Source organism: Mandrillus leucophaeus, unplaced genomic scaffold, assembly GCF_000951045.1.
Source record: "Mandrillus leucophaeus isolate KB7577 unplaced genomic scaffold, Mleu.le_1.0 Scaffold13, whole genome shotgun sequence".
In the NCBI taxonomy this organism is placed as follows: Eukaryota; Metazoa; Chordata; class Mammalia; order Primates; family Cercopithecidae; genus Mandrillus; species Mandrillus leucophaeus.
In genome coordinates this window covers 7349798-7377371 of record NW_012101254.1, presented here as the reverse complement: position 1 = coordinate 7377371, position 27574 = coordinate 7349798, and the positions used below count along the sequence as shown (strand labels likewise).

The window sequence follows — 27574 nt, the reverse complement described above, 5'->3', positions numbered from 1 at the left end:
CCTGTCTTTACTAAAAATACAAAAATCAGCCAGGCATGGTGGTGCACACCTGTAATCCCAGCTACTTGGGAGGCTGAGTGAGGCAGGAGAATCACTTGAACCCAGGAGGCGGAGGTTGCAGTGAGCCAAGATCGCGCCACTACACTCCAGCCTGGGTGACAGAGCGAGATTCCATCTAAAAAAAAAAAAAAAGACTCCCTGGTCTTAAGCATCGGCACAGGTGTGCCACTGGTTGACAGTTTGACCCCAGATAATGTTTCCCCAGCCACATCTTCCTCTTCTGTAAAATCACATGGATGGTCTGTGGCAGCAGCAGGAACCTGTTCCTGAAGCAGATCTGGGAGCAGCGTGGGCCTGGCTAAGGCTCAGGGCTCGAAAAATCACAGGCTGCTAAAGCTGTATCTGTGTCCTCCTTGCTAGTGAGTGCCTTGAGTCTGTACCTCCACTTTCTCTCAAGAAAACTGCAATAAGGAAAAGTTGCTGAATGTTGGGGGACTTGAGAAAACCCTAATTTACCCTAAGCCCCGTCTACCATCTTGTTCTACAGCATCTGCTCTAATGGCACCAGGGCCAGCTCTCCTGTCCCCCTCACACGGTGAGCCTGGCAGCCCCGGCAGGGCAGACACCCCATCTCTGCAGCACTGACCTCCATCAGGAAACATATTCCAGACGCCCTGCAGTCAGGGACCAGTTCTGGGTGCTCCCCAAGAGGCACCCCGCACTCTGGGACAGCATGCTAATTTTCCTCGCCTTTGGGACTGCGGAAATATCCCATCTTGCATGGAACTTGTTGGGTTTGAACCTAGCCAGAGAGGTGAGTCCAGGTCTGAAATCTCACTTCCAAAATTGTCTCAGACCCTACAGAATTTTCCATGGAGGTCCTCACTGATCTCAAATCTACAGGATTCCAGGTCACCCCAACATGTAACTGATGAGGAGACAGTAGGGTTTCGTGGGGCTGGAGGGGTGACCTGCCCATGGTTACAATGCTAAGCAGGAGGAGGTCCTGGGTGGTGGCCAGGTCTCCCCAGCATAGGACTCCTGCTGCAGGAATGTATTGCTTCCTGGTGTCTGCCCGCATCTGGCCCCTCAGTGACCCCCTGCCCTGAGCCCTGCACATACCTGGGCATCCTGCTCCTCGGGTTTCTCTGATGTGGACCCGCTGCTGTGGGCACTCCCGTTGGGCTCCTTGGTCTCAATGAGGGCAGGGGAGCTGGACTTTGAGGAAGCTGGTGCTCCATTGGGCAGGGCCTAGAGGAAAGGAGAGCTCAGCCATGATCCAGGCGTGGGATAAGTGGCACAGACAGGTCTGGAAGTGACAAGCGTGTGGGAGGCAGTGGTGGGATTAGAGCAATCGGAGGCCATGGAACTTGCTTGTGGATTGCAAAGTGAGGCGTCAAGGATGACTTCAAACTTTTTGGTCTGAGCATTTTTTTTTTTTTTTTGAGACGGAGTCTTGCTCTGTCACCCAGGCTGGAGTGCAGTGGCGCGATCTCGGCTCACTGCAAGCTCCGCCTCCTGGGTTTACGCCATTCTCCTGCCTCAGCCCTCCCAAGTAGCTGGGACTACAGGCGCCCACCACCTCGCCCGGCTAGTTTTTTGTATTTTTAGTAGAGACGGGGTTTCACCATGTTAGCCAGGATGGTCTCGATCTCCTGACCTCGTGATCCGCCTGCCTCGGCCTCCCAAAGTGCTGGGATTACAGGCTTGAGCCACCGCGCCCAGCCTGATCTGAGCAATTATTAATAAAAGGATGGAACTGCCATTAACTGAGATGGGAAGACCGAGAGAGAGCAGGTTTTGGAGTGGGAAGGCGGGCAGGAGCTTTGGACAGGTGGCATTTAAGATGCCTATTATATGTACAAATGGAGGCATACAAGTGGCTGTATGTTGAGTGCAGGAAAGCCACTGGGGCTGGAGATACAAATTTGGGAGTTGTCAGAGAAGGCCTTTAAAATGACACTGGATGAGACCGACATTGAGGCTAGAATGAACAGGGAGTCTATCAGCCGTCACTCCTGCAGCCTCCCCAGAGTGGGCTTTGCTTTAGCCACAATTAGGCAAAGCCTCAGCCACGGAGCAGTCTCAGATGACACGATTTCCCTGACAGCCACCACGCTCCTTAATTCCAAGTCTTGTTAGAGGGACTCCCATACTGGAGGAAAGGGTTTTGACATGAGAGATTACAAACAATAAAACCACCTTCAGATTCAGTAGGGGATGGTAAAGGGATCAATTTCTGCAACAGCTGCTGTTGGTTTCTAATCAGACTGACAGGAGGTGTTTGGGGGTTGGTGGACAGGCCTGGGGAAGCTGCTGACTGCTTCAGGTCTGTAGATATTCGGGGGGCCCCACACGAAGACCAGACCAGAGGGCAGGCCCATAGGATGCTCTGCTGCGAGCTTGTTCAACCGCAGTATTTGATGTTTGGCCCAAGACAATTCTTCTTCCAATGTGGCCCAGAGAAGCCAAAAGATGGGACACTCCTGCTCTATGACTTCTATCTCATTCCTTCCTCATTTCCCACTCAGGAAACCTTCCTGGCCTTGGTCCTCCTTCCCCATGACCAGTCACCCCACTCCCAGCCTCGTCTGTGAGTCTCTCCCTGAGCATCCGTGTCACTCCGGTGGCTTCACTCACTTCCTCCGTGCAGGAGACTCTGAGCTCCAGCCCAGCTGCTCTCCTGGGCGCCACCAACACACCTCCAGTGCCTCCCTTTTGGATGTGGTCTTGGGATATGCTACAGTCACCTCCATTGCAACTTGCCATGAATTACACTCACCGTCTCCCCCCAGAAACCAGCTATCCCTCAGGAAGGGTGCCAGCCTGCCACTCACCTCTCATAGCCAGCCACCACTGGGTCCTGTAACTCTTCTGCCATCTTTCCTTAATCTCCTCCTCTCCAACCCCCTCATCTGGGGGTGGGGTGGGGTGGGGAACTCACCGAGCCATTGAGGCCATTCTGGGTGGCTGTTTTCTTCACCTCTGGCTTGGAGGCAATGATGAGGTAGGTTTCAATACCCTTCTCTTCTAGGTAATCACAGCGGCTGCCCCCATCGCCTGGTTCCACATCGAACTCCCCTTTCAGGCAGTCCATGGTGCTCTGGGAGATGTGCACACGCCTGGATTGCAGAGAGAGAGAGGCCCTGAGCACCGGCCAGAGGTGGCCCTCACAACCCCCGGGGACAGTCCACGGACCACAGATGCACTGGCTGCTGCTCGGCCCCGTGTCTCTCGGGCATGTGGGGCAGAGGCCAAGTGGAGGCAGGTGCCAAGTGGAATATCTGCCACTAACTAGCTGTGTGGCCCAACTAGTTGTGTGGGCCGTGTGGCGCCTACTCCCATCTCAGCCTCAGTGTTGGAACCACGACACAGGAGTACAATCTTTCTTCAATCTTTGATCCACTGTGAAGCGGATCAAATGTGATAAGGATTTTTTTTTTTTTTTGAGACAGTCTTGCCCTGTTTCCCAGGATGGAGTACAGTGGCACAATCTCAGCTCACTGCAACCTCCGCCTTCCAGGTTCTAAGCAATTCTCCTGCCTCAGCCTCCAGAGTAGCTGGGATTATAGGTGCACACCATCACACCTGGCTAATTCTGTATTTTTAGTAGAGATGGGGTTTCTTCATGTTGGTCAGGCTGGTCTCAAACTCTTGACCTCAGGTGATCCACCCGCCTCAGCCTCCCAAAGGGCTGGGATTACAAGTGTGAGCCACAAGATCCAATTATCCCCCACCTTGCACATTTCTCAGTTGCAACCCCAGGTGCCAAGGGAAAATAAAACCTGTTTCTGAGGAGTTACCACTGAGGGCAAGAATCCTAAATGCCACTGAAGGAAGCTGCCCAGCCCAGGTGGGGAAGGCTGAGCTGATCCTCCCTCAGCCTCACCCTGCTAAAGGCAGGGCCTCCATTACTCACTGATCCTGTAAAGGAGCTCGAGTAAGACACGTAATCGCACTGCGACCTGCAAAACACTGCCTCCGAGCCCGCCACTGACGACTGCTCATTACTCTCCCTTTGGGGAGACCTGGGCGCTGGCATAAGGAGAGCTGGGGCAGCCCCCTAAGTGGGTAAAGGGTAAAGGAGGACAGGCTACTGCAGGGTCCAGGCAGGAGAAGCCACATCTAACATCAGGCCCAAAGAGGCTTTACCCCAAGGCAGGTGAGAACGGCCTTAGCCAGGGCTGGCGCAGGACAGGAGGAATGCTGTTCCGGGGCGGTGGGGGGACCTTCTCGGAGGCCCCCTGTCCCTCATCACGGTCACAGCCCTGTGGTATGGAGGGGACGGTCCAGTCCCCGCCCCAGTCCTCACACCTGCCCCCGCGGAAGGGCACTCACCCAGGGATGCCGCCGGCCTCCATCTTGTTGGCTACAGTGACGTCAGTTGACCACACATCGTACTGCCAGCGCTTCTGGCCCAGGACGCCCCCCAGCACGGTGCCCGTGTGCACCCCCACACGCATGTCCACCCCAGTCTTGGTCTTCTCCCGCACATACCTGCCACGGACACACAGAAAGGAGGGTCAGGGCGTGGCCTTCGCAAGACAGCCAGCCTGCAAAAGAAATTCATCGTGGGCCTCTTCCCCTCCACGGGAGGGGGCCTGGCAAGGTCCCCACAGCTTTCCGCCTGCACTGAAGTCCAGTAACCCATGGTGTTGGGTGGGGGGTAAGGCAGGCCAGGGCCAGCCCAGAGTCAGGCTTCACAGGCCAGCAGGACGAAGGCACCAAGCGACCCTCCTTCCTATCCCCACTTCCCGAGGGGCCTCCAGTTTCTTTCTGCCAATTACTCTTATTCATTCATGCAGTTAATATTTCACTGAGCGTCAAGTATGTGCCAGGCACGTTCGAGGTGCTGCAGACATAGAGGTGAACAAAATAGCGGTGAGCAGTCCCTTGCCTGAACGTGTCTGACAGGGCAGGGAGAGGATGCTAGAGTTCCTGGACTACCGCCCCTGGGATAAAGGCCATATTGGCTTTTTCTTTTTTTTTTTTTTTTGAGACGGAGTTTCACTCTTGTTGCCCAGGCTAGAGTGCAATGGCACGATCTCGGCTTACAGCCACCTCTGCCTCCTGGGTTAAAGCCATTCTGCCTCAGCCTCCAGAGTAGATGGGACTACAGGCACGTGCCACCACACCCGGCTAATTTTGTATTTTTAGTAGAGACGGGGTTTCTCCATGTTGGTCATGACTGGTCTCGAACTCCAGACCTCAGGTGATCCGCCTGCCTTGGCCTCCCAAAGTGCTGGGATTACAGGCGTGAGCCCCTGCACCCGGCCAACATTGCTTTCTTTCCAGGGCAATACTAGATGGGATTTAACCTGGAAGACGGTAAAAATGCAAAGCTGCCCCCTCGGAGAAGAGGGTAAAGGGCGGGCAACTTCCAGGACTCCATCCCATGGGGGAGGGGCCTCGGCAGGAGCTTCCCTTTCCACGTTGGTGCCTGATGTCACCCCGGGTTCCCCAGAGGCTGGAAGTCAACCAGAGGGACTGCCCATCCGAGAGCTGCAAGCGCACTTGGAGCAGGGACAAGAGGGGGGACAGTGAGCGCGGGAGAGTCTGCCTCCCTCACAGCCTGGGCTGCAGCACAGAGGCCGGGGTGGGCTCCAGCCCCAGCCCTGAGCCCCTCTGCCAGGGGCTTACAGTCACTGCATCACAAGACGGAGAGGGCAGTGCCTTCGGGGGTCATGGTGAGAAAACACTGAGGAGAGATGGGGAGCACCTGTGGGGGTCCTAGCAAGTGTGAGGAAGCGTGAGGAATTTCACAACTGCAACTTCCAGCAAAAAGGGAATACGTGGACTAAGGCTGGAAAAGCGGGCCCCACAGGCTGGGGGAGGCTTACAGTTCCCCTGGGCTGTGAGGAAGGTAAGCCACGTCCCAGCTTCCAGAGCGGGGGCCTGTGCCACCCATCAACCAGCGCCGTGTCCCAGCAGGGCACAGTCTTTGCCTCCAGCTGATCCCCTACCCAGGGGCTGTGGCCAGCGCAGAAGACCTGCTTCTCCCTGGGTCCAGGGTTGGGGCCCTTGCTCTGGGAGCCTCCCTCCCAGAGGCACCCCACTTACGAGATGGCCTCCACCATGGCGAGCCCCATGAGGATGGAGCAGACGGCGTGGTCCTCCCGGTAGTCAGGCAGGCCGCAGATGCAGTAGTAGCAGTCGCCCAGGATCTTAATCCGCAGCTGGTGGTATTTCTGAAAGGGGAGGGCCTGGCCTATGCTCCAGCCCCTCATCAGTGCGGGAGGAGTGGCCGAGAAAGCAGAGGAAGGACAGAGGGAGAAAATCATGGGGCCGGGGATGGTGGCCAGGCACAGGCCATGAGGGCAGGCCCCGCCGGAGAGCCAGGCGGGACCAGGGACTTACAGCTGCCAGCTTGTCAAAGCGGGCAAAGAGCTCGTTGAGCAGCTTCACGAGCTCCTGGGCACTGCAGGCAGAAGACAGCTGGGTAAAGCCCACGATGTCGGCAAAGAGGATGCTGCATGAGGAACGAACCGTGGAGGTGAGGCTCCAGGCAGCGAGGTGTGCCCGCTCCCTCTCCAACCCGCAGGGCGGCCAGGATCAGGGTGGGAGAAGGTCCTCCCTCACCCCCTCCAGGGCAGTGAGACCCTGCCCTTCCAGGTAAAGTCAGGGCTCTGACCTTGCACTTGTCCTAGTGGACCTCCCCCTGCAGGCATCCCTCCCTGTGGTGCCTGGGGACCACCCCACACTGCCCCCTCCTGCCCGGGCTGAACTCATCCTTCTTCCTAGAATCAGAGGTCAGGGCTCTAGCCCCAGTGCTGGCCCCGAACAGCTGGGTGACCTCACAGGAGTCCCTTCCCCATTCTGGGTGATGTCTGTTCTATGATGGGGTTGGACCAGGCAGCCTAGAACACACTGCAGCTTAAACACCTGCCGGCAGCTTCTCCCGCCGGGTTGATGAGTGCCGTGGGGAGCCTCGCTTCTAGTCCCTGGAAAACCTCTCGAAGCCCACAGCGCCTAGTGGGTCCTGCAAAGACGCAGCCTCCACGGCCTGCTCTGTCATCAGAGCCCGCACCCTGGGCCGGCGTACCTGACGTTCTCATGGCGGTACATGTACATGGTGTTGAACTGCTGCTGGTCCTTCTGGCTCTCGTCTTTCTTCATGTCTTTCAGCATCTCGTCAGCCACATGCTTGGGCAGGATGGAAAGCATGAGGTTCTCCTGTGAGGGACAGGAGAGGGTCAGAGGCAACGGTAGGGCCTGCTAGGGGCAAGTTAAGATATTTCTTGGAAGAAACGCCCCGATCCTGGCAAGAAACATGAGCCGGGAACCACGCTGCCCTCCAGAGAGACCTCACAGACCTGCCTCAGGAACAGCTAGGGGTCTGGGACAGGCAGCTTCTGGCCCTGACAAGGCTGAGGGTGGCAATGGCCCCTTCAGAGCAACTGAGGGGAGCCAGAAACGCAGTGAACCATCCTAAATGTGGCTCTGTGCTCAGCATCCTCGTGCCACAAGAAGCGCAACAGTCCTGCGTGGGCTGCTGTACCGTGAGCGCTCCCGGTAGGAGCCCTGTGGGGTCACCTCAGCCACCCGCCGTGGCTGCACAGAGCCATCGCTCACAAAATTCTGCTTTGACCCGATCAAAGACTGACAGCAGACCAGGCACCACACAAGGTGCCAGCAACACAAAACCAGCAAGATCGTCCACCTCAGAGAGCAGAGGGTCTCACCGGGACACAGGTAAGCATGCCCAGTGCAGCATGGCAAGTTCTGTGTCCAGAAAGAGAGCAGAGGACTGCGCAAGAGAGAAGCAGGGGCCGAGGTCGGCTGGGGAGGAGGCATCAAGGAAGTCTTCCTGAAGGAGCCTTGGCCGAGCCCAAGACACGACGCTGAGGGCACTCCTGTCGGAGGCAGCCATGTATACAAAGTCACAGACACACACAAAGTCACAGACACACGCAAAGCACACCAGGGTCCTTCAGGGATTTCCATGGAGGTAAAAACAAATATGGCTTGAGAGCTGGGCAGGGTTTAGATCAGGGTCAGCAAACTGTGGCCTGTGGGCTCAAGCTGACTGCTGCTGTCTTTCTTTTTTTTTTTATACAGAGTCTTGCTCTGTTGCTCAGGCTGGCGTGCAGTGGTACAAACATGGCTCACTGCAGCCTCAACGTCCTGGGCTCAAGTGATCCTCCCACCTCAACCTCGCAAGTAGCTTGGAGTACAGGCATGTATCACCACACCCAGCTAATTTTTACATTTTTTGTAGAGACAGGGTCTTGCCACGTTGCCTAAGCTGGTCTTGGACTCCTGCGCTCAAGCCATCCTCTCTGTTTCCATCAAGTTTTCCTGGCACCCAGCCATGCTCATTGGTTGATATATTATCTCTGGCTGCTTTAACACTCCAGTGGCAGAGTGGGGTAGAATTGACAGAGACCGCGTGGCCCACAGAGCCAAAAGTATTTACTGTGTGGCTCTTGTCAGAAGAGGTCCATGGCTTGAGTGGCACCGGTCTCTGGAATGGGGAACAGAGGAGGAGTGGCAGATGTGAGGGCAAAGACAGGGTTTGGTTCTGAGGCGCCGCAGGGCCTCTGTGCGGGCACCTGCAGGCAGCGCTCAGGAGAGTGGGCTGAACCGTCTGCCCTGGAAGCCATGGGTTGGATGATCAGTAGCGAGAGAAAACCAGGGACAGGACGTGGTGCTGCGGAGGCAAAGCCAGGGGCAGGAGGCCCAGCAGGGAGCCAGTCAAGAGGGCAGCACTGCCCCCGTCTCCGAGGGGAGGATGGTGATGATGACATCTGGTGAAGGACGGTGGGGGGCACTTGGGGGAGAACCCCAAGTTGAGGTTTTGCAGGATGGAAACTGTAAAAGGCCAAGGGGCATGAGAACTGGCTCATGGCGGGGACGCAACTAAAGAAAGTGTGTCCAGAGAAGGGTCAAGATACCAATGAAACCACAGCAGGCACAGGCAGAGGCCAGGGAACTGGAGGGCAGAGATGTGGCTGGAGGACAGGTGGCCACTGACCCTCAGGGTGGATGGCTTCCGGGTGGCTAGGCCCGTGTTGCCATGGGGTCGGCTGCTGAAAGGTGAGGAGCGCGTGGGCAGGGACTCAGGATGCCCAGGAGCTCCGTATCTAGAGTGCAGATCCCAGACATTACCACCCTGGGTCCAGGGTGGCCAGAAAACCTAGAACTAGTGGCTTGGTCCTCAGCAATCAGGGCCTGACTGGATGGCTGCAGATCCCAGGTCACAGGGGCAGCAGCCAGGGACTTCACCTCCTGACAAGGTCTGGGCAGGGGAGCAGGCCCCACCGCTCCAGCTCTGCTGAGTTCAGGGGTCCCTGAGGCCCGAGAGAAGTCAGCTCATCCTGCATATCAGATGTGCCTGCTTTGGAGCAGGAGGAGGTGGTGAAGGCTCAACTCCACTCCTCTGGGCAGAGCTGCCAAGTGGTCCCCAGAGTCTGCTGTTGTACTCGGGCCCTCAGCACCTAATAAACCAGAGGCCTCCCTTGGGAGAATCAGCTCTGCTATAGGTCCCCGTCGTCTACACTCTGTAGCTTCATGGGGAGAATTGATCACCTTTCTTACAGGAAATCACACCATTAGGACAAGGGGAGCATGCCTGGCAGGCACTGGCCCCTGCCTGAAGCCGTTACAGTGGTTTTGCTCTTTGATATGGTTTGGCTGTGTCCCTACCCAAATCTCAACTCGAATCGTATCTCCCAGAATTCCCACGTGTTGTGGGAGGGACCCAGAGGGAGGTAATTGAATCACGCGGGGCCAGTCTTTCCCGTGCTATTCTCGTGATAGTGAGTAAGTCTCACGAGATCTGATGGGTTTATCAGGAGTTTCTGCTTTTGCTTTTTGCTCATTTTCTTTTGCTGCCACCATGTAAGAAGTGCCTTTCGCCTCCCGCCATGATTCTGAGGCCTCCTCAGCCATGTGGAACTGTAAGTCCAATTAAACCTCTTTTTCTTCCCAGTCTCAGGTATGTCTTTATCAGCAGCATGAATATGAACTAATACAGTAAATTGGTACCAGTCGAGTGGCACGTTGCTGAAAAGATACCCAAAAATGTGGAAGTGACTTTGGAACTGGGTAACAGGCAGAGGTCGAAACAGTTTGGAGGGCTCAGAAGACAGGAAACTGTGGGAAAGTCTGGAACCTCCCAGAGACTTGGTGAATGGCTTTGACAGAAAAGCCGATAGTGATATGAACAATAAGGTCCGGGCTGAGGTGGTCTCAGATGGAGATGAGGAACTTGTTGGGAACTGGAGTAAAGGTGACTGTTACATTTTAGCAAAGAGACTGGCGGCATTTTGCCCCTGCCCTAGAGATTTGTGGAACTTTGAACTTGAGAGATGACTAGGGTATCTGGTGGAAGAAATTTCTAAGCAGCAAAGCATTCAAAATGTGACTTGGGTGCTATTAATGGCATTCGTTTTAAAACGGAAACAGCATAAAAATTTGGAAAATTTGCAGCCTGACTATGCGACAGAAAAGGAAATCTCATTTCCTGAGAATTCAAGCTGGCTGCAGAAATTTGTGTAAGTAACAAAGAGCTGAAAGTTAATCACCAAGAAAATGTGGAAAATGTCTCCAGGGCACGGCAGTCACCTTTGCAGCAGCCCCTCCCATCACAGGCCCTGAGGTTTAAGAGGAAAAAGTACTTTCGTGGGCCAGGCCCAGGGTGCCCGTGCTGTGCGCAGCCTAGGGACTTGGTGCCCTGTGTCCCAACCACTCCAGCCATGACCGAAAGGGGCCAATGCAGAGCTTGGGTTGTGGCTTCGGAGGGTGCAAGCCCCAAGCCTTGGCAGCTTCCACGTGATGTTGAGCCTGTGGGCACGCAGAAGTCAAGACTTAAGATTTGGGGAACCTCTGCCTGGATTTCAGAAGATATATGGAGATGCCCAAGGAAAAGTTTGCTGCAAGGGCAAGGCCCTCATAGAGAACCCCTGCTAGGGCAGTGTGGAAGGGAAATATGGAGTCGGAGCCACCACGCAGAGTCCCTACTGTGGCACTGCCCAGTGGAGCTGTGAGAAGAGGGCCACCATCTTCAGAGCCCAGAATGGTAGATCTACTGATAGCTTGCACCATGCGCCTGGAAAAGCTGCAGACCCTCAAGCTGCAGAGCCTGTGAAAGCAGCTATGAGGGAGGCTATACCCTGCAAAGCCACAGGGGCAGAGCTGCCCAAGACCACAGGAACCCGCCTCTTACATCAGCATGACCTGGATGTGAGAACTGGAGTCACAGGAGATCATTTTGGAGCTTTAAAATTTGAGCTCCAAAGAAGCCCCACTGGATTTCGAACTTGCATGGGGCCTGTAAGCCCTTTGTTCTGGCCAATTTCTCCCATTTGGAATGGCTGTATTTACCCAATATCTATACCCCCATTGTATCTAGAAGTAACTAGCTTGCTTTTGATTTTTTTTTTTTTTTTTTTTGAGACAAAGTCTCGCTCTTGTCCCCCAGGCTGGAGTGCCATGGTGCGATCTCAGCTCACTGCAACCTCTGCCTTCCTGGTTCAAGCAATTCTCCTGCCTCAGCCTCCTGAGTAGCTGGGATACAGGTGCTCACCACCATGCGCGGCTAATTTTTGTATTTTTAGTAGAGACAGGGTTTTGCCATGTTGGCCAGGCTGGTCTCAAACTCCTGACCTCAGGTGGTCCACTTGCCTCGGTCTCCCAAAGTGCTGGCATTACAGGCGTGAGCCACCATGTCTGGCCACTTGTTTTTGATTTTACAGGCTCATAGGCAGAAGGGACTTGCCTTGTCTCAGATGAGACTTTGGACTATGGATTTTTGGGTTAATGCTGAAATGAGTTAAGACTTTGGGGGACTATTGGGAAGGTATGGTTGGTTTTGAAATGTGAGGACATGAGACTTGGAGGGGCCGGGGGTGGAATGATACGGTTTGGCTGTGTCCCCACTCAAATCTCAACTTGAATTCTATCTCCCAGAATTCTCACATGTTGTGGGAGGGACCCAGAGGGAGGTCACTGAATCATGGGGGCCAATCTTTCATGTGCTATTCTCATGATAGCGAATAAGTCTCACGAGATCTGATGGGTGTATTAGGAGTTTCCGCTTTTGCTTCTCATTTCCTCTTTTTCCACCATGTAAGAAGTGCCTTTCACCTCCCACCATGATTCCGAGGCCTCCCCAGCCATGTGGAACTGTAAGTCCAATTAAACTGCTTTTTCTTCCCAATCTTGGGTATGTCTTTATCAGCAGCATGAATGTGGACTAAGACACTCTTATTCTTCCATTTCTGCAGTGATCTCTCTTCACTGTTAACCTCGAGCGTGGCATTACAGCTCAGGAATGAGAAGCCAAAGGAACCCCAGTGCGTCCTGCCCTGGTTCCACCTAAGCCCGGGAAGTGGCATCTGGTTCTCCCAGGGCCCTGCAGCCCAGGAAGAGCAACCTGGGCAACCTTGGTGCTTGGCAACTCCCCTCCCTCTGCCAGTCGAGTATGGCAAGAGGATGCCCAATGCAAAGACATGGGTGGAGGAGAGCTCGGTGCGACCCGAGGACCCATCTCGAAACCTAACTAACCAGACATTGTGGGAAAAAGCTCTGGGCTTGCAGAAAAGATGAACCTCTGGGAAGGTTTTCAAGAAAAGCCAGAGATAGGGCCCTATCAACTCTTGAGAGCTGTCTCTTAAGGCAGACAGCTGCTGGGAGTCCTGAGGGGCAGGCAGAGCTGAGGAGTCTGGAGGAGGCAGGTGGGAGGCAGCACCCACTGGGCTGGGGCTGGGTTTCTCTAGTCAGTAATCCCTGGGATCCCAGCCTGCACTGGAGCGTGCAGTCCTGGTGCGCTTGAGGCTCTCGGGGCAGGAGGAGGCAGCTGTCAGGATCATGGGTGCTGGCCTGGCTCAGCCCCCAGCCCTGCCCGCACTCACTGTGGCTACCAGGCAGATTACTAAACCTCCCTGTGCCTTGGTTTCCTAGGCAGGAAAGCAGAAAGGACACGATTCACTGCCAGCAAGTACTTAGAACAGTGCCTGGCCCACAGCAAGCGCTCACTGTAGTCTAGCTGTTCCTACTGTCACATGATAGAAAGTGTGACTGAGTGACTGAGGGTGTGGAGACAGCAGGTGGCTCAGAAAGACAGGGCCTAATGTTTCTCTGGGTTTTGAAGTTGGCCAGAAGTTTTTAGGTTGAGTTTCAGTGAGATGTGCCAGGGTCGGCACAAACCCTCTGGGTCGTTCAGCCTGGCCTCAGGAGCTCTGCTTACTGCAGGTGGGACAATGAAGGGGACACAAGGAAGGGTCCTGCCTTCCGTTTGAGTCTCAGCACCCCCAGCCACGTATGCATTCAGGGTGCTGCTTGGGGGAGGAGGGCGCAGATGTGTGAGGAGCGTGGGGAGGTGCGGTCAGGTGTGTGGGCAGGGAGGGACGTAGAACGCGAGGTTTAAGAACGTCACAGCGCCGTGCTGGCCTCCCTCCCAGCCTACATGCAATGGCTTCTGCAGCCATAGCCCACACGGCACACAGGCCTTTCCTGCCCGTCCCGGCCCCGGGTCTACCTCAGAGCTCTGTCCCTTCAGAAAATCCTCTCCAGGCTCCCTTGGAACCTTGCGGACCCGAGAGTCCAATCCAGTCCTGTGGGAGTTCCATGCCCCTGACCACACTACTGGTTCCCCTCCAGACACTGCTGAGCCTCCTCGGGGGTGACCCACACCTGCCTCCTCGCGGCATGGCTCGGGTCTCTGAGACTGTCTACCAATACAGAACACAAAACCAGGGCAGCCCTGAAGCCCAAAACAGGAGCCTCGGAAGGGCCACATGAGTGAAGCAGCCATGAGCTTCTCTCTCGGGGTGGGACGGGGGAATTTCCATTTTTTTCCATTACATATTTCCATAACCTTTGCTAAGAGCACATATGAGTTCTGAAAGCAGAAAATCAATGAATATCAAACTTAAAGAACAAGAAAGGGGCTATGGTTGTAAATTCAGGCTGCGAATTCCTCTGTGGTTTGTGGAAACCTTATAGTCAGCCTCAAAAAGTGAAGCAGGCCAACAGTCCACCTGGAGTCATTCTGGTAACAAGACGGGTTTTAAACAAGACGCCAGTGCACGCGGAAGAAAGGACACGTGGAACTTGACAGAGGGGAAGGGAGGAGGAGGGTCTGGGAGGCAAAGGCCCACGGGAGGAAGGGGCCCTCCCCCCGCCACCCCCCAAGCCTCAGGGCCTCTGGCAATGGCCTCTGAATGTGTCTCCCTGTGGCCGGCTGGCTCCTCTGATTCAGTCTACCTTCGGCACGGCGTCTGGATGTCCTCTAAGCTGTATCACACTGGTGCCCAGCACCCTCAGTGGCGCCCCGGTCCCCCTCACAGTGGCACTGGCCTGTCTTTCTGGTCCTGTCCCCCACTGCTCTCCCTGCGGTCCCTCAGGGTAGACGAGCTAGACTGTTTCCTCTTCTCCATACCCCTCCCCGTCCTCTGCTTCTGGCGTCACTCTCTGTGGAACATCCCTCCCTCCCCACACCTTCGACACCCACCTCACATGTCACCTCTCCAGAGAGCCCCTGGCCCCTGCCCAGGGGTGCCTGTTCCTCCCTCCTCACTGATACCCACTTGGTTGGTGCCTCTCGATTGGTGCTGACCTTGTTTGCCCTTAGAGTTCAGAGATTCTAAACCCTTTCCCAGATCCTGGCCCCTTTCATGAGTGCGTGATGCCAGCTACGGACCTTCTAGAAAAATGCTCATACACACACAGAAGATCCCTGATTACCATTCCAGGGCCCTGGCTAAAGACTCTGACATCCCTTCATTTGTGTTCCTGGGGAAGGCAGGAGGCTGGGACCCAGATGACTTGTCAAATGGGTCCCACAGCAGGGGACAGGAGTGCAGGGGAGAGAGGCCACCCCTAGCAGCCTAGGATTGCTCAGGGCCCCAGGGATGATCCATGTGGCTTGGTCTCCCCAGCATGGAGGCAGAGCCTGCTCTTCCAAAGATAGCAGTTGCTATATGTTCCAAGAGTCACAAGAATGTTCCAAGTCTTTGACCCATTAATAGCTCTTCTGACAAGTTATCCCCCCAAATCCAACAGAAGTAAAGATATACGTAGAAGGTGATCTGCACTGCAGCTTGACTTAACACTTGTGGAAAAACTGTAAGTCACCCAAATACCCAGTAAACGGCTAATTAAAATGACACATCCTCTGGATGGAAGATTCTGCAACCTTAAGAATGACCATAATGAAACAACAGCACTGTTTATCATGGCAACAATAAAGTACAGAGAGAAGAGCAGGGCAAAATTGTGTTCTGTGGAGCTGACACCAGGATCGTTGTGTGCATAGAAATAAAGGCAGAAGGCTATATGCAAAGAAAAAAGGCTCATTTAACTTGGAAGACCGAATTAAGAGAAAATTTGAAACGTTTTTTCAAAGTTGCCATAGGGTGCTGGTGGTTGTTCTTTTTAAAAATACTTTTTTAAACTGGAATAAACATGGAACTTCCTGTTGCCTCCAGCTGTGATCCTATCCCTGACCTAGGCTTCTCTGGAAGGACCATAGTTTTCTTAGAAAGGGAACATCCTTCAAGGCCTTTGGGCTTGGCTCCCGATTTCCTAGTCAGCTTGGACATAACCTGAGAAGGGGGAACCTATGGCCAGGCACGAACCAAGGAGACCCACAGCCAAAACGGGGGTAGGAGAAGGCAGTGGCCCTCCTAGGGAGCCAAATGACAGAACGGTCACCCTGCGCTGGCTTCACTCTGTAGCTCTCATGAACACAGCACCCCACCAGGTGATAGACACTATCCATCCATTCAAAATCACCCCTCTCCTTTGCTAAAACTTCTGTATCAACCCTGTATATTGTCTCAATTTTGCATATGACAAAACCTAGGCACAGAGAGATGAAGTTGTCTGTTACACATCCCGAAGGGTTAGTGGCAGACCCTGAACCCAGGGCTCTGAGACCCTGGAATGGGTGAGTTTTTGTGCTTTTCCCACCCCAGTTATCTCATCTGCTTTAATGTTGTTCTGCTACAGATGTGAAGGTCCCCCCAGTGCCCAGGAGCATCGGTTAAAACCTTTCCAATAGTCCCATAGACTGTTCTTTTAAATAAACATAGAAATGTATCCTTCTGGTCTTAAGGCTTAAAACTTCTATTTATCTGAGTTCCTTCCTCAGGAAAGGACCTTCAGGCCTCTCAAATGAAGTATTGAATGACTGAAACTCACCAACCAGATCACCACATCCAGATAATGAGACTCAGGACCCCTCATTCCTAGTATATCCCACATTGTTCCATGTTTTCCTGCTGTGTAAACCCCGGATTTAGTAAGTCAGAGAGATGGATTCGGGACTGAGCTCCCATCTCCCCTACCGCAGCAGCCGATTAAAGCCTTATTCCTTGGCAATAATTGCTGTCACAGTGATTGGCTTTCTGTGCAAGCAGCAGGACCCAGACTGAAGCCCTGGTGTTTTGTAACACAGAGAGGCCCCGACAGTGCGGGTCTGGCTCTGGACACCCTCCCCAGGGCTCCATGCTGCCCTGGCCTTGGGAATCAGGCAGCCCCTCCCAGTGGGTCCTCCTCACAGAAATGGCCCTGCGGCTGCCTCGGGGGGGAACTTGCAACAGCCTCTGATGTGTCTCCCAGCACCCTGATCTGCTCCTCCTCTGCATTCCACTGTCCCCATGGCATCTGATGCCCTCAAAGACATCCAGTGGCTGCCACTGCCAGACACCAGGCAGGGGTGGGGGGTACAGAGGCAGTGGTGGTGACAGCTCCTGGAATCTTCCCTGGGACCCACATTGAGCAAAGAGGAGGGGGAGGGGGAGGGGGAAGGGTGAGGAGGGGGAGGGGGAGGGGGAGGAAAAGGAGGGTGCTGCCTCCATGGCTCCATCCCCACCCTGTGGCCTAAGGACACTGGTGGGTCACCCATCCTCCCTGGCCTCACTGCCCTGAGCTCCTCCTCACAGGCCGAGGAGAGGAGAGGCCCATGTGGCAAAGCCCTGTCTCTGAGCAGGCATGAGTGGCTACCGTGTACTCAGAAAGTACCTAACTGGGCTGAATGTGAGGGGCCTGAATCTAGGACAGCCCTGGACCTCGACAGAGGCCTGCTGCTCCCCAACGCCCACAGGAGGCCCCTGCTTGCCTCTCCATGCGCCAGGAGCCGCTGCCCAAGGACCCGAGCTGCTGACGCCCATGGAAACTCAGGTAGCCCTCGTCACTGCCACACGAAGTGGCCAAGCCTGTGCGGGGGGCGCAGCCCTGGTTCAGCTGAGCCCATCGCCAGGACTTCAGGCTGCCCTACCCAGAGTGTGGCTGGTGGGGCTGTGGCCTCAGCATTACCCATGCTCATCAAGGTGGGGAAGCCACGGACCTTGAGGTACATGCATGCACTTGAAGCTTGCGAAGTATCTGTTGAGGAACAAGATTTGAAGGAAAAGAAACTTAGGGGAAAGGAGCAGCTGCAGGGTGCGCGTGTGTGTGTGCATGTGTGGAGGGGTGTTATTTGTACAACATTCTTAAGAGTCTACCTACTAAAGGCACTGCCTCCAGCCATATCAAAGTAGGAGGCAAAACCTGCAACCGAGGACTGGTGGAGTAAGGAAGAAGCAGAAAACATGACCCTCAAAGCCAGTGCGACGCACTTCGAGGTGGAAATGGCTGTGCGCCTCAGGACACGACGTGCAGCGACCTCGCCCCTGTTCCCGAAGCCAGGGATGGCACAGGACCCCACTGTGAGGAGCTGCCGCAGGGGAAGGTGCAGCGGGGCAGTGCCCAGGGGGCAAGGGTTACTTGGCAGCTTCCATATTCTTTGTATGTTTTCTTTTCCTGTAATCCTTTTTTATTGTTACAATTGTTTTATAGTGTGATTTTCAGAACTTTATTGAAACGTGCCCCATCTTTTTCTTTTTGAGACAGAGTCACTCTGTCACCCAGGCTGGAGTGCAATGGCGCAATCTCGGCTCACTGCAACCTCCACCTCCCAAGTTCAAGTGATTTCTTGCCTCAGCCTCCCGAGTAGGTGGGACTACAGGTGCCCACCACCACACCCGGCTAATTTTTATATTTTTAGTAGAGACGGGGTTTCACCATGTTGGCCAGGCTGGTCCAAAACTCCTGACCTCAGGTGATCTGCCCACCTTGGTCTCCCAAAGTGCTGGGATTACAGGCGTGAGCCACATGCCCGGCCACTGTGCCCCACCTCTTGAAAGCTTCTGGCAGTGGACATTCCATCGTATTCAATGCCCATCACCGAACATCACTATTCATACACACTGAAAAAGTATATACTGAACCTGTATATACAGTGAATATAGCCATTGAATAAGGATATATAATAATCAGTACACAATTGAATGGTGATATTCATCATGGTATGAATTCTTGTGATCAATTTCAGGCCCCTTTGGTGTTGTCTCTCCTTTATAAAAATTACTTGAGGACACAGAGGCCACTTCTCCCAGGACTGCACTTGTTCAGCCTGTGGCATCTTGAAGCTGTGGCCTGTGGTGGCTTCGCTCTTGGACTGTGACTTTCGGTTGGGGAGGTGGCCGGGTTCCAGAGAACCGGACTGTGGAAAAAGGGCCCTTCCTTCATTTGAAGCTTTTTATCTGATGGCCTGGACTAAACAGAGGAGTATCCGTTGAGGTAAGATAGTAATGACTAATCCCAAAGGTGGCTTTGCTGAAGAAACAAAGCATGTTTAAAATCAGAACATCTGTCAGAGGAGCGGCCACATCACCCCTGGGTTTTGGGGGGTAGAGCAAAGCTTACTGGTCTGGGGTTTGGCTGCAAAGGCCCCCATGCCCTGGGCAGGCACTTCACCCTGGGGGCTTCATTCCTCATCTATAAAATGGGTGTCTCGGCCGGGGGCGGTAGCTCACGCCTGTAATCCCAGCACTTTGGGAGGCCGAGACAGGCCGATCACGAGGTCAGGAAATTGAGACCATCCTGGTTAACACGGTGAAACCCTGTCTCTACTAAAAATACAAAAGAATTAGCCGGGCATGGTGGCAGGTGCCTGTAGTCCCTGCTACTCGGGAGGCTGAGGCAGGAGAATGGCGTGAACCCAGGAGGCGGAGTTTGCAGTGAGCCAACATCGCGCCACTGCACTCCAGCCTAGGCAACAGAGCGAGACTTCGTCTCAAAAAAAAAAAAAAAAAAAGGGTGTCTCTTAGGCCTCTTTGTTTAAAGTGTAAATCCTTCCAGAAGACAAACTTCTCAGAAGATACAGAGGATGTATTTAGAAATGTGTGGCCGGTGTGTCACTGGGACAAGTGGCTCATGTGGTTTTTGCTCTGCTGAAATCTGGTGCAACATACAGGATGAAATTCAAAAGGGATAGAGGTCATAGCCTCTACTTGAGTCCCCAAAACCAACTGCAGGAGAACACAATGGGAGAGGCACAGTGTACCAATATTGCAGGGGGTAAAGCGGAGACATCTACCATTTGAGATGCTGTTAGATTTAAAATGAATTCCTGGGCCGGGCATGGTGGCTCATGCCTGTAATCTCAGCACTTTGGGAGGCTGAGGTGGGTGGATCACTTAAGGTCAGGAGTTTAAGACCAGCCCGGGCCACATGGTGAAACCCCATCCTTACTAAAAATTCAAAAATTAGCAGGGCGTGGTAGCGGGCACCTGTAATACCAGCTACTCGGGAGGCTGAAACACAAGAATCGCTGGAACCCGGGAGAGACAGGCTGCAGTGAACTGATATCGCACCACTGCCTGGTTCACTGCCTGATCTAGCCTGGGTGACAGAGCGAGACTCCATCCCTAAAAAAATAAAATGAATTCCCAGCATAAAGTAGCTGCCTGAACAAGCCCCTTGGCTCTGGGCTGTGTCACAGAAAATAAGGGCCCCGGTCCAGCTCAACCAGGCTGCGTCCTTAGCCCCACGTCCTCCTACCCACTTCTTAGGAAGCTGTCTTTAAGTCCGAGGAAAGCTGCTGTGTAGAAAAGGGACAAGACTTGCTTTGGAGGCCCCAAGAGAGAAAGCTAATGAGGAAAGGCTGCTGGGGAACAGGGTGCTGCTGTCAGAGAAGGAAGAATTTTTAGAGTCAAACAGTTCAAAGAATGTGCTGCCCTGAGAGGTGGTAAACTCCCATTCCCAGAAACAGAGAGAGAAGACCGTGGGAGGAGCCAAGCACGGGTGGAAGGCTGGCCCGGAGGAGGCGGGTGTGACCAACCCTGGGGGTTGAGGCCTGGGTGCCGAGATGTGGCTCTGCATAGAGAGGAAGGAGGGTAAAGTCTTCAGGCTCTTCAGGCCTCAAGTCCTTGATGGTTATCCTAAAAATACAGCATGGTAATAAAAGTCAAGGCCCTGACCCTCTCTGGGAAAAGAATCAACATCCAGAGAAAAAACAACAAGCCCTGAAAGTTCCTAGTAGGTTTCCTGGGTAAAGCAAGAACCTGCCCAGATCCTGGGAAGAAGCAACCAGGCCTGCCCTGGGCAACGTGCAGGCCTGCGGTGGGGTGGAGGGTGGAGAAGGACCGGGGTAAGATGCCGGGCCTGCTGGGCTGGGATCTCAGCCGAAAGCAGAGTTGAGTTTCTCAGGTGGGCTGTGAGCCCCACCACCCCAGGGCAATCTGTCGGCATGGCCTCCACAGGGCTCCGAGAAGGAACCACCCAAGCCCCCTTCTACTCAGGGGTGACTCCTGCCAGGCCTTGGTTCGCACTGGCTTAGGACCGAGGTGGAAGGAAGCGGCCAGCACCGTTCGGGGCCTCCGAGCTGTTACAGCTTCGGCTCTGATGAGGCATTCAGGAGTTAATTACAGCAAGGAGGCCAGGAGGGATTTGGATAAATGAGGTTGGCTGGTGAGAAGCTAAGTTTCTACAACATCCTTGTAAGAGGGAGACAGGTTGAGAGAGACCCACAGTGCTCAGGTGGCTGGGAGTGTGAATGTGGAGTGTGTTTGTGTGTCCATGTGTGAGCGCTTGCACGTGTACACACATGCATCTGCAAGTACGTGTCTACTGTCTACAGTGTCTGCATGAGGCATGTATATGAAGTCTGCTTGTCTGTAGGGTGGGTGTGTCTGTGTGTATTCACGTGTCATAAATTCACGTGTGCTTGAGTACACACAATAAATACATGTCACTGTAACCCATCACAGGCTGTGAGCATACCCACAGATGTTTCACAAACCAGTCTGTCTCGGTCCCAATTAATCCAGATTCTTAGAGTGTCCAGCCAATTTGAAAGCCAAAAAGTCACTGCACCCCACCAGGGTATCCATCATGGCCTGATTACCCAAGCAGAGGTGGCTGTGGGAGGCAGGGAATGAAGAGAAGGACCGGGCCTAGTAACTTTGGGAGGCCAGAGCCCAAACAGCTCACCTCTCCCTAATGAGGGGACGAAGGACCACACTGTGTGAAATCTGGAACCTCCAATACTGCTGCCATTTAGACTAGGGGGCCCATGTGTGCTGCCCCTCCCCAAGAGATATGTTCACCACCCCAGTCACTCAAAGAACAGTCACTGGTCATCGATGCATGTCCCTGAGCTAAATGCTGGGAAGGTCAAAGGTAAACAGTACTCCAAAGAGCTTGGATGGGTGGGGCAATGGTCACATGGGGACAGACTCATCTCCCAGGGCCAGAGTTCTTCAGTCTTCAGCCAAATGCTGTGGGAATGTAGAGGAGGGAGGAGCTGCCTAACTTTAAAAGTCAGCATATTTGGAAACAAGACCTCCAGCATGAGAACAGGCACCAGGCCAGTGTCCCCAGAGTCCCCAGATCAACAGGCCCCAAGAGAAGCAGGGCCATATTTAATCTCAGTGTTGGCAGAGCCAGACTAACAAGCCAACAGGCCATGTCATCTGGAACAGTGAGGGAAATCACACAGAGCTCTTACCCTGCCAGAGCGGGAGAGGGAACGCTGAACACGTGGGACTTTGGGTCACTGGCCTGGCCTCCTGTGCAGTCCCCAGAGACAGGGGCCACCGTGTGGGCCAAGGTGACTGCAGTCTCAGGAGACAGCCCACTGGGCCCAAAGATGGCCACGTGTGTGGTATCTGGAGCCCTCACCATGAATATCTGGCAAAGAGCAGGTACTCCTTAGAGGTTTGATGAGTTAACGAGCTGTCAACTAGCAGACCTGGCCCAAGGGGCAAGCCACCATCCTCTAGGATGGCGCTAATAGAACTTCCTGCAACCACAGAAATGTTCTGTATCTTTGCTGTCCAATATGACAGCCACCAGCCACATTTAGCTATTGAGTGCATGAAATGTGGCTAGTGCTACTGAAAGTGACTTAAAATTTAATTAAATTTAATTAATTTAAATAGCCACATATGACAAGTGGCTACCATATTTCTACCTAGTGCAGTTCTAGAACACTGTCGTCACAAGTGCTGTGCCAACTCTGATGGGCAGAGAGCAGCTGCCTGGAGCCCTGTGTTGAGAAGGACGCAGAGGGTTCGTATCTGTGATTGGCGGGAAGTGCGCTTGCAATGTCTGGCACAGAAGCAAACACCACCTGCTTCTGTCCTTGACCCAGATGCAGCAACTCAGTACCACCCTGGGCATAAAGGCCCAAGAAAATTAAATTAAACAGACAAAATTTCCACCTTTACCCGTGGCACTCCCTAAACTCCTTCCTCTGCTTTTTCTTCACAGCCCTTCCTAGCTCCTGACATAGCACATACTCATCTGTTTAATGTGTGTTGCCCGCACTAGAATCTGTTCTGCTCACGACTGTATCCCCAGTACCTAGAAAAGTGCCTGAAATACTTGTGGTCTGAATGGTTTTGTTTGTTTTTGAGACAGGGTCCCACTGTCTCCCAGGCGGGAGTGCTGAAGTGCAATCACAGCTCACTGCGCCTTGATCTTGCTGGGCTCAGGTGATCCTCCTGCCTCAGCCTCCCAAGCAGCTGAGACTACAGGTACACACCACCACCAAGCCTGGTTATATATTTTTAAGTTTTTTGTACAGATAAGGTCTTGTCACGTCTGGTGTTGGACTCTGGGCTCAAGAGGAGGTAAGTACTTAGCTCAGTGACCTAGCTAGAATGTGAATGCAAGTCTTACTCGCAGCCTTTGTTGCCAGATCGTTCCATTTTTCTAAGCGAGTCAAAAATCCAGGTTTTTATCTAGAATGTACAAATGTTTAAGTAATAGAAAATGTTAACACTCTGGGAAGGTCAAACAAAACAGATACCCACAGGCCAGCTACGGTCCAAGGACTACCTAACTGATTCTTCCTGTAAGCAGATCTCCCACATAGAGCCAGGAGGAAGTGCCAGCTAGTAAATGAGCGATCTCATATTAAACGGAATAATAAAATGAAAACACCATCTAGGGCCTGGCACAAAGTAAACGTTCAATAAAACTACACTTATTACTAACAAAACTTCATTCTTAGAGCCAGATAAATATAAAATGCGCCACAACACTGGCCACAATGGACAATTCTACAACTGTTTGGAGAAAAATTCTGCTGGAGGATGTGGCAAAGGCTTAAGACCTGCCACGGCCCAGCAGAGCCCAGCTCAGAGGCCACACAGCCCATGCATGGGCCGCCAGCAGGACTGTCTTCACCAGCTCCGCTCATGTCCACCCTGACACAGCCAACATCCTCCCACTGCCACCAGGAACCCACCACTGCTTTAGGACAACCTGTTTTCTTTGGGTTATCTAACATGTGGATTTGTTTTGCTAAGTCCTGGAATGTTGAAATGAAGAGCATTCTGTGACATCCAGGAGGTGAGAGCTGGAACCAACAGAAGGACCAGTGCCTACTTCACATCGTGAGGAACACACCTGGCTTTTCTCACACCGACGGGCATTTGAGGCTAAAACTAAAAATATGAGATATCTTTGTGGGTGGTTCTGTGAAGAAGTTAAGATAGCGAGTACAACGCAAGGCTGATATTGCGGGTGGACACATGTCTGTGTGTCCCCTGTGAAGCAGACAGTGGGTTGGACCCATTACATTAGACGCCGAGAAAGCCATGATGCAGCCGTGGTGCAATGAGCAAGACGCAGAGCAGCTACGGATCCAGAGGCAGAGGCACAGCCCTCCCACTAGACACCAGCCTCGTCTCCTCTTCCCACTCTTAGTGGTCCCCCAGCCCCGACCTCACTGTTGCCAGGATAACAGTGGCATGGTGGGGCCTGGCACTAGAAGCCCAACCCCAGGCCAAGAGGCAACCGGCCTCTGGCTCCGAATCCCCTCCCCCCTACCAAGGGTCTATAAGAACAGGGCTCAGGGTTGATGACACCTTGTCTTCAGAGCATAAGGTCTTGAGGGAAACAGTGACCAGGCTTGGGCAAAGGTCACAGAGGAAGGACATTCAGAAAAGCAAGAGATACACTCCGAGCTTAGGAAATGGCAGCCTCCCAGCATCCCAAGCTCCAGGGCTCCCCGGAGAGGGGTCTGATGCTTGTGGTCAATGGGCGGTTCTTCCCTGTAAGACCAGCATGAAGGAAAAACACCATTCCTACTCACAGGTGACCCTGCATGTGGGTTAAAGCAGGAGATGTGGGGAGAGGCAGCTGTGCTCTGTGCAGTCCAAGACCCGAATGGACACCCACCCAGCGTCCACCTCAGCCCGCTCCCCAAGGTCCCATGGGTGAAGACGGGGATGGCTTTCCGCCCTAGACCCTGTGCAGTCTGCCCTGGGCTCTCCCTCTATGTGCCCCAGCTGCAGCCTCCTCCTGTCTGAGGGTGGGCACTGTGGACGGTCCTCGACTCCCCGAGGGAGGACCTGGCACAGGGCCAGTTGACCACGCAGGATGCGTGTGAAGGAAGCACAGGCCTGCCCGTCATCCCTCCATCCTCCCACATCCTCCATTAACCACGTTCCGATCCCTGGGAAGTTCCAATTCTGAGTATGATTCAGAGAGGCTCAGTTCTGTAGCGCCACCTGGCAGCAGGTGTGTGCTGAGTGGGTTTTCTGGGTGCCACCTGTTGCCAGGTGGCGGCTGGGGTGCTTAGCAACCCTCAAGGTCCCCAACTAACCCCTGGAGTGTGGTCACGTGGGAATAAAGACAAACAACTCCAGTTCTTTCCTCTGGGCCTCCTGCTCTACCCTCACATGCCCACAGAGCCAGGAAGCTGGACCAAGGCCAGCGTGCACCCCGGCGGCCCCGCACCAGAGGGAAGCATGATGGCACTGCCTACGAAGCCAGATATGTGCTCGACAGAGGCAAAGAAGACGCTTTGCATGCCAGGGCTGCACCGAGAACTCCAAATCCACAAGGCCTCAGTGCAGGGCAGGCTCCGCTACCCCCCTGCAGGAGACTGGAGCCAGGGAGGTTAAAGCAGTGAAGCCACTGGAAGCTGAGACCCTTGCATTACGCGAATGCTCTGTTGCCTCAACACGCCCTTTGACATATGGACACGCTCACCCCAGTGAGGAGGCAGAAGGGGATGCCTGTGCTTGAGGGACTGCCACCTTGCCCTCCTGGACCATGGCTGGCTGCCCACTCATTCAGGAGATGACTGTCATTAGCAGGAGGCTGGTCATCTTCATAACAGAAGGTACAACTTCCCAGGGGATGGCAACAGAGAAAGCAGGTTCAGGTCACCAGCGCATCCCTCCACCTCACTTCACAGCAGAGGAGGAAGCTGAGGTCCAGCAAGGAGACACCTGCTGGGACAGCCACATGGCCGGTGCTGCCCTTCAGCCGCACACTCTCAAGGCAGCTTGGAAAACAAGATAAATGGCCAAGCACGGGGCTCATGCCTGCAATCTCAGCACTCTGGGAGGCTGAGGCAGACAGATCACTTGAGGTCAGGAGTTTGAGACCAGCCTGGCCAACATGGCGAAACCCCGTCTCTACTAAAAATACAAAAATTAGCTGGGTGTGGTGGTGGGTGCCTGTAGTCCCATCTACATGGGAGGCTTGAACCTGGGAGGTGAAGGTTGCAGTGAGCCAAGCTGGTGCTACTGCATTCCAGCCTGGGCGACAGAGTCAGACTCCATCTCAAAAAAAAGAAAAAGAAAAAGAAAAAGCATAAAAGATAAAAGCACCTGACCAAATAAAAAGTGAGACATGGACCCTGGGCAATCAATTCTGGAAGGAGGCCCCTTTTTTGCAGAGGGTAGACTAACAATTTGTTTTTATAGGAGACACCCAAATAGTTTTTTTAAATAGAGAATTTTCTTAAAAAAGACATTAAGCACACATGTAAGTAAGGGATAGCCTACTGTGACATTGACCTCGAATGGCTCTTTGGAGCCATGTCCAAACCAGGTTCTGTTTCCTCTCCTACCAGGACTGTCTGCGGCCCTTTCCAAAGTGTTTTTCCGTCTGTTATCTCATTTTTATTCTCATGAGGAGCTTTTACAGGAGGAAAGTGAAACGGGGTCATGCAGCCTCTAGTACTGGCCTGCACTCAGCTCTGAAGACCCGTCAGCTGATGTTTCTGAAACGTCAAATCAGCCCAGAGCCCACGCCACTCCCAACGTCAGTCCCAATGCCTTGGGAGGGAGTGACCTCTGTCCTGGCTGGAAGAGAGAAGAGGAAGGGTGCACAGGCTCCAGCCAGCTCCCATCCTACCTCACCACCCCGACTTCAGCCTGTGCCTCCTCAGGGGCTGGGGGTCAGCGTGACAGCAGCTCGGAGGCCCCAAAGGGCTTCGTGGTTTTTAGACTCCCCTCTGCCTTATTTCATGTGATTCCCAAACTATCCCCTAACAATGGTATTATTTTTAATGTCGTATTTCCAGAAAATTAAACTGAAGACCAGAGAGGTGAAGTGCCACCACCATACAGAGAAAGCCAGGGCTCGCTGTTCCCCCAAAAATGCTAGCAGAGGCTATGGATGCAAACCCAGGTCCAGGATGGCCAGTGGGGACATCCCTCCCCAACCCCCAGTACAGACTCTGGTGTCCCCACAAGGTGAGGCTGGAGCATAGGACGGTGGGAGTGTGCTAGGGTCTGGGTCCCCTGTCCTCACATGCAAGGCCTGTCCCAGCGCTCACCAGGTCCCTTTCTATCTGATTTTAAAAATCAAGCTCAGGTCCCAGGTTTTCTTTTGGAGGAAGATGTTGTGGAAATAGCTAGAAGTGGTGATACAACATGGTGAGTGTACTAAACCACTTTTAAGGGGTTTTATTTTATGTGCATTTTACCTCTACTAAAAGGAAAAAGAAAAAAGCAAACCTGAGTTTTTTTAACTGCAAACCTAATTCATAATACCTTATTAGTTTTTAAAAATTATTTTTCAACAAAACTCCCAGATTAAGGGAGGTTTTGGCGGCCTCTTCTACTTTTCTATATCTTCAAAATTTTATCCAACAATCCTATGATGGTAGAGAGTTTGAGTGTCTACTATGCAGGCACTGTGCTAATAACGACTTAACATTTACCTCCCCTAATATCACAGGAGAGAGGCAGAGACTCCGGTCCTTGGTTCTTGGCTGCTATGCTATGTGAGAGGAAGGTGTTACATTTATTATCTCTCAATCAGGATAAAACATGGCTAGGACACTCTCAAATATCAGGACCAAAAAAAAAAAAAAAAAGCCTTGAAGGAATAGGCCTCTGTGATGGTTAATATACATATATATTTTTTTGAGATGGAGTCTTGCTCTGTTGCCCAGGCTGGAGTGCAGTGGCGCGATCTCAGCTCACTGCAAACTCTGGTTCCTGGGTTCACACCATTCTCCTGCCTCAGCCTCCCAAGTAGCTGGGACTACAGG

The 27574-nt window shown here is 53.4% G+C and overlaps 1 protein-coding gene across 1 annotated transcript in view; it reads right to left on the bottom strand.

Annotated features, from left to right (window-relative positions):
* Window positions 1–27574, bottom strand: part of ADCY3 (adenylate cyclase 3) — a 122139-nt gene that overhangs the window by 21189 nt on the left and 73376 nt on the right. The window contains exons 4-10 of the mRNA XM_011972700.1: window positions 7043–7173; window positions 6358–6469; window positions 6061–6188; window positions 4339–4497; window positions 3340–3405; window positions 2945–3122; window positions 1123–1251 (exon numbers count right to left, since the gene is read on the bottom strand). Of these exons, the coding sequence (XP_011828090.1) occupies window positions 1123–1251; window positions 2945–3122; window positions 3340–3405; window positions 4339–4497; window positions 6061–6188; window positions 6358–6469; window positions 7043–7173 (903 nt within the window). The remainder of the gene's footprint in view (window positions 1–1122; window positions 1252–2944; window positions 3123–3339; window positions 3406–4338; window positions 4498–6060; window positions 6189–6357; window positions 6470–7042; window positions 7174–27574) is intronic.